At 36.4% G+C, this 12,119-nt stretch overlaps 2 protein-coding genes across 2 annotated transcripts in view; one reads left to right on the forward strand and one right to left on the reverse strand.

Moving 5' to 3' along the window:
* The first annotated feature begins 2,184 nt into the window (after positions 1-2,184).
* LOAG_18686 (Slc39a6 protein) lies at positions 2,185-6,346 on the forward strand. Its single transcript, XM_020451349.1, has 8 exons — positions 2,185-2,394; positions 2,550-2,719; positions 4,007-4,129; positions 4,300-4,399; positions 4,622-4,749; positions 4,909-5,119; positions 5,567-5,754; positions 5,838-6,346. Exons 1-8 carry the CDS (start codon positions 2,238-2,240, stop codon positions 5,988-5,990), a joined length of 1,230 nt encoding a protein of 409 aa, XP_020304871.1. The 5' UTR covers positions 2,185-2,237; the 3' UTR covers positions 5,991-6,346.
* Positions 6,347-6,955: 609 nt separating this feature from the next.
* LOAG_18687 (hypothetical protein) overlaps positions 6,956-12,119 on the reverse strand; it is a 6,592-nt gene continuing 1,428 nt past the window's right edge. The window contains exons 4-14 of the mRNA XM_020451350.1: positions 11,882-12,022; positions 10,994-11,163; positions 10,713-10,880; positions 10,345-10,432; positions 9,341-9,571; positions 9,121-9,225; positions 8,865-8,996; positions 8,540-8,657; positions 8,373-8,446; positions 8,072-8,268; positions 6,956-7,821 (exon numbers count right to left, since the gene is read on the reverse strand). Coding sequence (XP_020304872.1) covers positions 7,350-7,821; positions 8,072-8,268; positions 8,373-8,446; positions 8,540-8,657; positions 8,865-8,996; positions 9,121-9,225; positions 9,341-9,571; positions 10,345-10,432; positions 10,713-10,880; positions 10,994-11,163; positions 11,882-12,022 — 1,896 coding nt within the window. The 3' untranslated portion in view covers positions 6,956-7,349. The remainder of the gene's footprint in view (positions 7,822-8,071; positions 8,269-8,372; positions 8,447-8,539; positions 8,658-8,864; positions 8,997-9,120; positions 9,226-9,340; positions 9,572-10,344; positions 10,433-10,712; positions 10,881-10,993; positions 11,164-11,881; positions 12,023-12,119) is intronic.

Consider the following 12,119-nt stretch of genomic DNA (forward strand, 5'->3'; position numbering starts at 1 on the left):
ACATTGGAAACATATCATCTATAACGCTGCTGCTTCTTTCGAAAATACATGTAGAAACCAGCCTCGAGGGCAAACGACAATCCAGGAAAAACCGTACCTCATCCCTAAGAAAACTTTCCACCATGCCTCTTGCATTCGAACTTGTCTAATCCGCACTGACCTTCTTAACCATCAGCGCGCCTGCAGCAAACGTGGGTACAGCTTTTCATATATCTTCGTTCGCGAAGCTTAGACGACTAGCTGAATTAAAATCCCTCCCAAAGTTTGTGTTACAACGATGAATATCTTTGAAAGCAACTTTAATTATGAAAAAAAAAGACAGATCCATAGATATGAGAATAAAAAGAAAAAATGTTAAAACTAATTAACTTGCTGGGAAGCGTATGGACTTCAAAAGAGTCTGATTCTTTTAGATTAATAAATACTGCATATATCTGGTTAATTCGGAAGTTACCGCTGAAAATGATTCGACATCCGCACTACCCCCAAAAAACGGGCTGTTAGACAAGATTAGACAAGTTTAACAAGCAAGTCACAACTTAGTCCTCACAACATCAGTTTCATTACGTCCCAACTGAAAGGCGGCAGAAATCCTCGTCGTAATTGCACAAAGCAAGTGCGTAGTAGTTCTGGAGGTGTTGAATTTGGGTGGATTTCTGGGGCGGAGGTGGGAGGCATTGGTGAGATGGTGATAATTAGGCTGTACAACCAGGCTGAACCTATTTCTATTCTAATATACTTTCTTTACCTCTTTGTTCTTTTCTTAGATGGAATGAAGCTTGCCATCTTGTTTTTCTCAGGATTATAAAGTGGAATCTCTCCTTAGAAGCAAGGAAAAGAAAGCTGAGAAAGAGGAGGGAGCAAAAGAATGAAGAAAAAACAGCTGTTCTGAGCTATGTAACATTCCCTCAGTTTTTTCTCTGCCTGAACCACGGATAACCATCACCCAGCGCGATTGATGTTCCATCGATCTTCTGTCCCATCATCTACACCTTTGCTCTCACCTCATGTAATGCTATGCTTTTTTGAGGTTTCGTAATGCATGCACCTATCTTGGCCTCGATTGAAGCTATTAATGCTTTTCATTGTGAGGATGATGTCACACCATGCCAGACGTAGCATTGCATTCTCGTTTTTTTTTTCTTAGCGTTCCTATTACATTCATTCATTCTCGTCAGACTGTTTTTTAGAATTTGTCATTCTCCATATCCGGCTTATTGTGTATGTGAGAAATTACGACTTGTTTTTCTTTCATCTCTACCTCAAACAAGGCATTTTGGCTATGGTACTTCCATTATTTATAAAATTTTGTTTTAATAGGTATGTTATGACAATAAGTATATCTGGAATGTATAAGATGCCATTGGAGTTATGATATTCATCGTCATATACATGCTATATAGTGTCGTTGTATTGACTAATCCGTCAACCCAAAAGGTTGGCTCATCGCCCATGGTTGCAAGACCTCATGCTGTGTATAAGCATTCTGATATTACTAGCGAAGTGATCCGTTCGATTCACTGTGCTGTGCATTGTTGCTGGTCCAAATATCTGAATTGAAGCTGTTTTCTAATACTGTTCTTATTAAATATACATATTGCAATCACATGCACTTCATGGACACATATTGCAATTCAATCACTGAAATTCCGGAACAAGAAACTAGTGAAGGATTCCTTTCTTTACTTTCTGGCAAAATCCCTCGAATACTTTGTTTTTTTCATGATTTACTTTAGTAAAAGCAGTTTTTATCGATATGTACTATATTATTTTGTTATACATTGTTGACATTGAGATGAAGTTTTATTATCTTGCTTTGTTACGAGCCACTATAATAAAAATAATATTTTTGCATTTCAAGTGGGATTAGAGTTTTGCAGTTATTACGAGTAACTACCGAGTAAAATTGGTTAACTTGACAGCTTTTTATCTCGGAAGACTATGTAGGTTGTGTTTTGCAGTAAATATTTGAGCTTTCATTCTGAAGACGAAATTGTGACATAGTTTGTACCCGCATGTTTTGTTTTGTAGGATGTTAAATGTAGTTTTGACAAGCCTATATGCGTTGCTTATACTCTCCGAATCCCGAAATGCATAAAATGGCAATATATCGGAATATGTCCATTATTTAGCTTCCGGAATGCTTATGCGGTGTCAGTGTGTCATAATGAAGTTGTTGGGATTTTGTAGCAAGCAAAAAGGACTGGCAGAACTTATACAGCACAAGTGAGGTGGTTATGGAAGAGTTCGAATGGCTACCCAGTACAAGTACTCTCCAAGCAACTAATTTCACTTCTGAAGGTATTGACGAACTCTGCACGAACTGGATGAAAATTAAGTCGGCAGTAGTGGTACCGAATCGACCGCGTCACATCCGTCCTTCTAATTTTATTAGTAAGTTATCTTTATGGCAAATAGTCTTTTGTGGTAGTTCAGATTTTATTCTTGGTTTTAAGTGCAAAACTGTGGCGATCTATACATTGTAAGCAGTAATTAGCAGTACGGCCTCGTCGAAAATGAACGAAGAGCAGTGAAAATTTCCTTTTTAGTATGGACTGTTGGTTTGACTTGCGTTACAGTAATTAGTTTATGTGCTGCTGTTGGAATTGTGTTTGTCAAGAAACTTAGCAAACGAGCATACAACCACTTCATCACGGTTCTTGTAGCTGTCGGAGTTGGTTCACTTATAACTTCATCTACTTTGCATTTGCTACCTCAGGTGAAACTTTCCCCATCACAATTTTGATTTCCACAATGTTCAGTAGTAATAGTTCTGTTATCATCATTCAAGTAAAACATATCTGCAAACACTGATGAAGTCTTAAAATAGTCGTGTTCTGATGATAGTGGCTTCGACTGAAGCGGAAATGGTGAACGTAAGCAGGAGGCGGTTATAAATTTGTTTCATGTACAAAGTATTGAAATTCTGAAATATGCTTTAAAACACGTGCCTTTACCACTTTCCTGATATTAATATATAACGCTGCATAATACATGAATGTAACGAAAGTATATGTTCCAACTAAGTGGGACGTGGCTTTTTAATCAACTGTTCAATATCTTGTCAGATTATGCAACATCGTAAACGACGTAATTCAAACGTAGCAATTAATCTCAATTATAATAAACTTCTTGGTTTTATGAACAAATAAAAAATGTGTTACAAATTCGAGACCCGCAGTATATGTAGCCGTGCAAATATTTGAAATCTAAATGTTTTTGAATGATCTGTAGATTCAAACACAATGTTGAGAGAAATAGTGAAATCTCACTTTCAAGATACAAATACGGTCTTGAGTGTGCAAGGAAATTGCAATAAAAACATTCTCTAGCCATTCTAAGCTGAAATATCAATATATAAAACATGTAACAAGTAATTGTCTTCAGTTTTAGAAAGCGTTACATGTTTTTTATCTGTAGCTAGCATTGTATAATGGGTTTGTATTTTCAATGATCCTTAATAAATAGTAAGCGGTAATATAGCTTAGGTCTTTAAGTTATTATTCATCATCATTAATGGACGCACTAAATTACACTCATTGCACCGAACAAACTAATAATGGCATGGTACTTTTGTTGCTAAGTAAGGAGTCGTCTGAACCTGTATGTACTGAAGTGTGGGATGTGAAATCCGAGGCAATGGTCGTGTGCTTAACTTTACATCTCTTCAGAATATGAATACCATTGCTGTCAGTTTCTTGACAATTATAATAGGCGTGGCTTTATCGACTTTAGATATGGCTTTTAACAAATACAGTACCAACAACTGATTTTTTTGTAAGTAAAAATCTTCTGTAAAGAATACAAAACACCGTAGTTTCTAGTGCATTTATAATTCGTGTGTTTTACAGAAATTGTAAAAAGATGTATTTTTTCCTACAGTCCTATGTCTAGCCAAAATTTTGTTGGAAATACATGAGTACATGTGTATAAATTGATTTTTGATGTTATGAGATTTCTTTTTTTTGTATTTTAATTCTCCCTATAGCTCTTATTCTCGTTTCAGGGCTTAGGAGTCGCTGATGGAGAAAATTACGATTTTATCATGGTTATGATGTTTTGTATATTCGGGATATACATCTTTTTCTTCTGCGATAAATTCATCAAAATCACTCTGGAGTCAAAAAAGGTCTTTTCATTACTTACTTTATTGCTCGGATATGCCAAATTTTCTCTGAATGAAATGTGGATTACTTGTACACCTATAAAAGGGTTTTTAGGAAATTAACGGATAGCTAACTCTCTTTATGCGGCTGTTTTTATTCCTTGTATCAGATTTCATCGTTCATGTGTGTTTAGATGAATGAAATTGAAATGTTGATTAACGCTGGAAGTCATGTAAACGCGGAAGCCGGAGTTGTTTCGATCCGTTCGACAGATGCTTTAATTACTGAAAACGGTATATATATTCGCTGTTTTGTTGTGCTCTTTTGTTGTTATCGACCAGGTTTCTTCCTCCTTGGGAAACTGGGTTTGAAGTTTTGACTTTAGATGAGTGTTCACGGATACTCCATATAAGAATTACTACTGATGAAGAGAAACTTTCGCCAAAAGAATTTGAGGTGTTAGGAAGTTTCCGTTATGACATCCTAAATGCCGGTTGCAATTCTACTGTTTACAGGTAATCTCAAATCTGTTGCTTTTCCAACATCAGAACGAATGAAAGGATATAAAAAACAAACATCATTGCGCAAACAAAGCGACGAAGCTGACAGTACAACTCGTTCCAGTCTCGATATGTCAAGACAGGTAATAGTTTTTTCTTAAATTCTAGCTACACTGACTTTAGTTTTTAGCTGGGAATTTCATTTTTCAGGAATCTCACTTGACGTTTCGAATTGTTCCTAACTATTGAAACGAGATTTTCTACAACATATATACATAATATTGTTGTAAACTTTCATCCAGGCTCATGGTATTTGTGTTCATGACCATGAAATAACATTTAATCAAACAAAAGATTCGGCAATAAAAACGGTCGCATGGATGATTGTGTTTGGTGATGGTTTGCACAATTTTATCGATGGAATCAGTATTGGTGCTGCTTTTAGTGAATCTCTGTTGAGTGGTTTGAGTGTCAGTATGTCGGTATTCGCCGAGGAGTTCCCACATGAATTAGGTCGTTTCATTTTATTCGGTTTATTTGTCCATGGTAATTGTTCGGCTTCTAATGGAATTCATTTTATCGAAATATGATTGCAGTCGTTGTTATCTGCCAATCAGGCTCATACCATGGGCCTGAAAAGAGGAAAAAAGCAATCAATGTTACTCGCATTTCAGAAAATTACACACATTTGTGATATAGATGGCACAACTTTTCCGGATATGTTCTTGGATTATCTTAAAAACGCACCATATATACCACAAATGTGTGCTGATTTCGCAAAGATAAGCTGTAGTGTCTGCTGTTTTTCTCACTGGGTAGCCGTAGGTAGTACGGAGCATGTTCAGGTTGTTGGCTAAACTGTTTTGTTTGAAATTGACAATCAAATATTTTTACGGGAAAAATTGTAACCTTGAAGTGCTTTGTCTCAAAAAATGAATTTATAAGCGTTTCATTCTTCAGGCGATGTGGCAATTTTGTTGAATGCTGGTATGAACCAGAAGCAAGCTTTATTTTATAATCTACTTAGTACGGTTACCTGCTTCGTAGGATTCATTATCGGTGTCGTTCTGGGTAGTGTCGAATCACTTCTACGATACATTTTTGGTTTTTCGGGTGGCATGTTTCTATACATTGCCCTTTCGTGTATGGTGCGAAGTTCATTTATATTGACTTTCCACTTTTTTTTAAGAATTCACTTGAAGTTGCATTTAAACAAAGTTTGAAATTACAGATGCCCGAGATGAAATCCACAATGGAAGAAGCGTTGGAAAATGGTTATCTTGATGCGTTTCTTGTTCTTTCGTTGCAGACTACGGGCTTAGCTTTGGGAACATTCTCAATGTTTTTTTTTGCTCGCTATGGAGATTTGATCAAATTTTCTTAAATTTCCGCCTTCCCAGTGATGCTTTTAGTACAGTGAAGGTACTTTTCTGATTTTGATGGATATGTTGATTTATTTTTAATGTTTGTTTTTGAAAGCTTATGTGAAATATTTCTGGCACCAGTATTTACTAGAAATTTATAGGTTGTATCATGTATTTAAAAGTTATTGGAGTTTCTTAGCTGAATACAATGTTTACCTGCTTTAACTGACTTGAGCTGGATTGAGGGGGAGATAATATCAAGCTCAAGATCACATTCAGGATGGGAGGCCTTGTCGTTCAAAATTGTGGTTTATCAGACTATCAAGCAGTTGGATCTGATATGGATAAATGCCTTGTTTGATTCAAAAAAAAAACCGAGAAAGGAATTCTCTGCGCATATTTAGCCATAATGTCTTTTTATCATCCTTCATAGGAATATTAACCTTCCACTACTTTTTAGTTGCCTTTAATGAGCACCTGATAGCAAATTTTTGAATGTCACGTTTTACAACGGATTAACCAATGAAGCTTTTACTTTGCTGTTCTGGTTTATCAGTGAGTCAGCAATGGATCAGAACTTCACGGTTTAGAAATTTTTCTTAGATGTGAAATTCTCGTTTGTAGTACAGTTTGCCAACATTTAGTAGACAGCATCTGATCTAGTAAATTTCAAAACTAGCTGAATTATTCGGATATAAAGTCAGATGTGCTTTTCATGGATTCGTGAGTTGGCCAGACCTAACTCCACTTTTATCGCTTTAGTTAATTGTAGATGTCTGTACAACTTTAGCTGGGAGTTTGCTGAATTTGTTAGATTTGGTAAGGTGTGCACCCGATAAAATTTTTTCGAGTTTCGGCTTTGTTGTCATGTTCCTTAGAACTGACTTGCTAAGTTGTTCCATGCGACTAGTTTGCCGTGGGAAGCCTTTATCTTGCAGCTTCGTAATTCACCGAGGTTATGGAGAGAAGTCAGAAATCGTCAGTTTGGGATTAAAGGGTTTTATTCAACAAGCAATACGCATGATTGTCTACCGCTGATAGTGTTTTCACTGTTCGCAATAACAAAGGAAAATACAAGTCGGAGAGGTAGACTGCAATATCCAAAATCAAGAATATTAGAGCAAATCCGTTGCCAATCGCAAGTGTAAAATTCACTCTGCTAAGACAATAACACATATTACTGATTACCACAGTGTAAATAGAATGTGCCTTTTAGAAGAGATGTCTGCATATGAGATTAAAGACAAGAATGTTCGTTTTGCAGAAATAACATTTGATTATCTTTGAAAAGATTTTGTATGCATGCTATATAACGAAATCAGAAATGGAGACTGTGACAAAGAATAGCGGAAATATCACTCTGAAGACGAAAAGCGTCATTAATGAATATCTATCAACGCCCTAGCAGCATCGTGATCGGAAGAATTCAGTATAACAAGAGAACGAAGCTTCATTAACATATCTGGAGATTTCTCAGCCTTATGAACATCTTCAAGAAATTCAACCAGCTTTGCAGCACAAAATTTTGCCTCACAATTCGAACACAGTGCTTTATTACACTGCTGGCACAAAAAGAGTTTTTCTGGAACAGTCCTCACAAGACAGCCGCTTGTACGCATATTGTGCGTAGCATTCTCTTCACATTGATTGCAAATAGATTTATAAATTTTTGTTTGTACAGTTATTGTAACATGTGAAAAGATTAATTCGTTGTAAATGCAAAGGCGGAACAATTCTTTCGTTGGTGGATCTAGACCTTCTCCTACCCAGGGTTTTCTACGCCTTACGTAACAATTTTCTTTGAGTGCTTTTTTCGAACATATAGTAGTGCGCCTTATTTCTCTGAAGTTCCTACAAATGATTACTGAATAGCTTTGCAGCATTGATTGCAAGAAAAAAAAGATGCATAAGAAAGGCTGGAATCACTTTTCATTGTATTCCAATAATCATAGTGACTAGCAGTGAGGATATCAGGAAAGTTCAGAAGCTTCAGAAGGTCCTCTATTCTTGCATCATAAATACGACAAGTCATGGCCCGACTAGAAACTTCTAGCAAAATCGTTTTAACATATGAAATTTTATTTAACAGAAAAAGACCTACCACAAAAAAATGCGCAAACAAGGTGATTCGACTTTACGAACCAACGAGTATTTTAATTTCCAATACTCACATTCCAGAATATTGGTAAACAGCTTCGCTTGCAATGTTAACTTCAGTTGACATTTGTAAGCCATACTAAAGGAACTGACGAGTAGGTCAATCGGCGTAAGTTCCGAATTTATATCGTTTTCCAGAACCTGATGAAAGGTACATTTACAACAATATGCTGTCCCAGCAGCATTCGAAAGTGTATTTATCTGCGCGCTGAAATTTTTGACCTGAAGCTCAAGAATGATGTTACCTTCTCGCACATCTTGATAACCATATCCATTTGTAGAGAGCAAGCAACTGGACAAATAATACCAACATCGAAAACTGAAGTAACTGGCTAACGTATTAATTTTATTAGTGAGGAATCGGTTATTTCACCAATGAGGAATGGTATGAAGTGGAATTAAGAACTAGCACCTGTTGGAGGAATTGGATATTGACTATATATTGTAGGACAGACAGCAAAAAGCAAACGTTCCATAGCATCACACTTTATGTTGTCCAATTGAATCACAAGATCCTGTCCCAACTTTTCCTGGAATCGGACATATCTAATAATTGATATCGCCTGATGTCTGTCAGTATTACGAAAAATTTTGTTGCATCGAGTCATTTTTCGAAATTTACTAAGTTAAATTGGAAATCACTCTTACAGCCTCAGATCTTACGCTTCATCAACCAACTGCTTCTACTGTAAATGATATTCATGTCAGAAATAGAGTGAATAGCATGTTAGACGCACAAGATTTTCAACTTTACTAGCGCAAACTTTAGAAAGCTTGCATATGACTGTACGATCAGTGAATAAGCGCTCTTTACCATCCTTAAATTCCATTGGTAAAGTTCGCCATAAATCCGGCGAACGAAAATTAACCTGAAATAAAGGCCTCATTCAATCCCCATACAATGTTTTTCACACGAAACAAAACGTTGTTCGCATCTTTCGGGAAAGAGGTACTCCATGAGTTTAAATAAACTGAGGGAAACATTGAACTAACCATAATAGGAGGTGTATCAGGATTATTGCTCTGGTATTCACCAAATGGCACTGGAATCAAGCGTGAACTTTTGAAGCAGTCTGCTAGCTTTGAAGTCATTACAAACTACAATCGCAAATTTTTAGTTCCATAAATTCAAAAAACAAAAATATAATCCCACCACACCTACCAACTGCCTTTTAAAACCAATGTAAGTCAAACTGTACGTTGAACAAGATACCCCAGATGTATCCCACCAGGCTTGCATGAAATCTGGTCCCCTTTGTAAGGATTCCAACGAATAAAAAGTTGTCTCACAACCTAAGCCAGAAGATAAGGTACTACACTTCATGGTGCCAATAAACGACGAAAACTGCGATGAGACCCATCTATAACGACAAGTCACCCACAAATTATACATCGGTATGTCGCTCCTTACATCATATTTCTTGACCTGCTTACTCAGAATTTTCTGGATCATTCTTTCATTTCTGCTGGATACTAAACATATGCCACAGTTCAATGACCCGGTGGACGAACTTTCAGTGCACTTTTTATTCAGGTGAGAATCGGTTACAATCTTCATGCACCATAAAATCAAATCCAATCCAATCACAAACATCACTGAGTAAAATTTCAATTCCGACCTGATATTGCACAATGTATGAATTTATAAGTGAAGTCAACATTATTTTAATAAGTTTTGTAGGCAGATACCACATATTTACTAATAATTAATAGTTCATTATTTATTTTTTCGTATTGAGGATTTGTAACCTTCCCACTCTCCCTCTGTAACAATGGGTAAATTATATTGAAAAGAAAAAAACATTAGTTTGCAAAGGCACAGTGTTACAGTAGAGAATTCGTTGCATAGCATTCACGTTATACAAGAAAATTTGAAATATCTTTACTCATTAGGAATAAACATCACATTAGAAAAAGTTTTAGGATACTATACAATTACTCGATGATTTATTCTTTGCCGTATGAATTCTGTTACAACTCCCATTGCTTCGAACTCTATTCTGCAATAAGAACTGCAATAGTTCCAATAATAGAAAAATAAATGAGTCTTTATCGACTAATAAGATGAACTGCAAGTGAAATTCAATCACTTAATTTTTTTGGCTTAAGGACAGAAATTCTTAAATTGGATAATGGAACAAACAGAAAAAACCCTCAAAATTCTCACAACAGAGATATAACGAAAGTGTTAACTTAAAGATATAAAAAGAAACTTACAGTTGTTTTGCTGAACTGAGAAAGAGAAGCAGCTAAATAATTTAACAGGTATACATCATCACTATCACTCTCGGACGAACTGCATGAACTGAAAATTTAAATTGTTCTATTGAGAAAACTAAGCATTTTCACTTCCATATACACCAGCTTTGTCTAACATAATAAAAAACATATAGGAACTTATCAAAACAGAATTTTGCAAAGAAAAAGGTTATCAATCCCTGAGTACTGTCTGATGTAGATATTGAACACTGATCTGTCATGTTACGCCCCATCTGATACTTCAGGATGTAGTGGTGTACATTTGGAAAAGAAATTTTTTTTTGAATGGCTAACAATGTATTGTTAAGTTGGATTTTCAACGTTACCTGCATCGCTGATGTTTTCTTCTTAGTAACGGTGAGAGTGGTGGCATCCGCGAATAATGATTTTGTTTCTTATCTTCATAATTACCCTTTTTCTTGTAATATTCTTTGCGGCAGTATTCATTACACCACGGTCGCCGAACATCTGCGCTTTGCGATCGGCGACTACACCTGTGGCATTTATAATAGTATCAAAAATCGTTATCACAAACATCCACGGATCAAAAGTTAAATCCGATGGAATAGTAAATGTGACATATGTTGTTGCAAAAATAAACCGTTACCCTCGCAAATGGTCGATTCCATTTATGATATCTGATTCCCTCGAAGAGCATGGTAGGACAGTTTCATAAATATTTTCAGCTGGTGGTGATGGAGGATCTCGAGATGGTGGCTCCGGCACCGATCCTCGCCGTCTGTTTGAAACGGAAATCACCCTGCTATCAAATGTCACCTGAAACGTCAATCGCATGGTTTATAAGTACAGATTTTCTCCTCCATGGACACCACCAGTCGCAAGAGAGAAGCTTACGTGCTCGCAGGAGCGAAGCTTACGTGCCCTAATGAACTATGCTGGCGGTAACATATGCCTCCGATAGGGTCTTCCATGTCAGATTTCAACTGAAAGGTCAGACAAACTGTATTCACGGACGGAATGGGCTTGCTAAACTCCCGGCACCTATCTTAAGAGATGGATAACTGTAACTCCAAACCGGGCAGACGAGGTTCGCTTAACTCTGTAAGGTCGTCCATGTAAGATAATGATACTCTAATAAAACCTAAGTTCTACTTCACTGTCACGGTCCTAGCTTGCTAAGCCCTGGCAGATGAACTTTGGAAGTAAAGGGTTAGGCCAGTCCTGCACATGCTATGCTTCACCTACAATATCCACTGCGCAGGATGGAAGGGCACACCAACATTTACGTTTGCAGCAAGTGTGGGTAGAAGCCTTCCCAAATTTTCGTTCTCCTAGCCATGATGATGATGAATTACAGATTCATATAACATGAATAGTGATAAGTAAGGAAATGAAGAAACGGCTAAAGATTCGTAAACTACTGGAAAACAGGCTAAATGTAATGAAAGATAGATGCAATTCAATATGTAATTGAGGCCAATTTTACACCTGATAAGTACGAAAAAAGAAACATCAAATATTACATAAACATTACTTTCGAATACTGTTTTCCACAGTTCGCATCCATACCACAGTATAACTTTTCGTCTCTAAATGAGTATCTTTTGCCTAATAAATTTTTACCACATCTATTACAACAGAAACAACGCTCGTCCGCATGCCAGTGCATATGATTCTGAAATTGTACTCTGATGCGTTTTTTCGATGCTTTTGCACTTCTGATCGATTCGTTATAAATATAAATATAAATATGAACAAATATATATATATAT

The sequence above is a fragment of the Loa loa genome, assembly GCF_000183805.2.
Source record: "Loa loa unplaced genomic scaffold supercont3.444, whole genome shotgun sequence".
NCBI classification, from domain to species: Eukaryota; Metazoa; Nematoda; class Chromadorea; order Rhabditida; family Onchocercidae; genus Loa; species Loa loa.

Excerpts from the sequence above, each read along its gene's own strand:
- LOAG_18686 (XM_020451349.1), top strand. The coding sequence starts at position 2,238 with ATGGAAGAGTTCGAATGGCTACCCAGTACAAGTACTCTCCAAGCAACT. Across the intron at positions 2,720-4,006 it reads CTTTGCATTTGCTACCTCAG|GGCTTAGGAGTCGCTGATGG; the intron begins GTGAAACTTTCC and ends TTCTCGTTTCAG. Across the intron at positions 4,400-4,621 it reads TGCTTTAATTACTGAAAACG|GTAATCTCAAATCTGTTGCT; the intron begins GTATATATATTC and ends TACTGTTTACAG.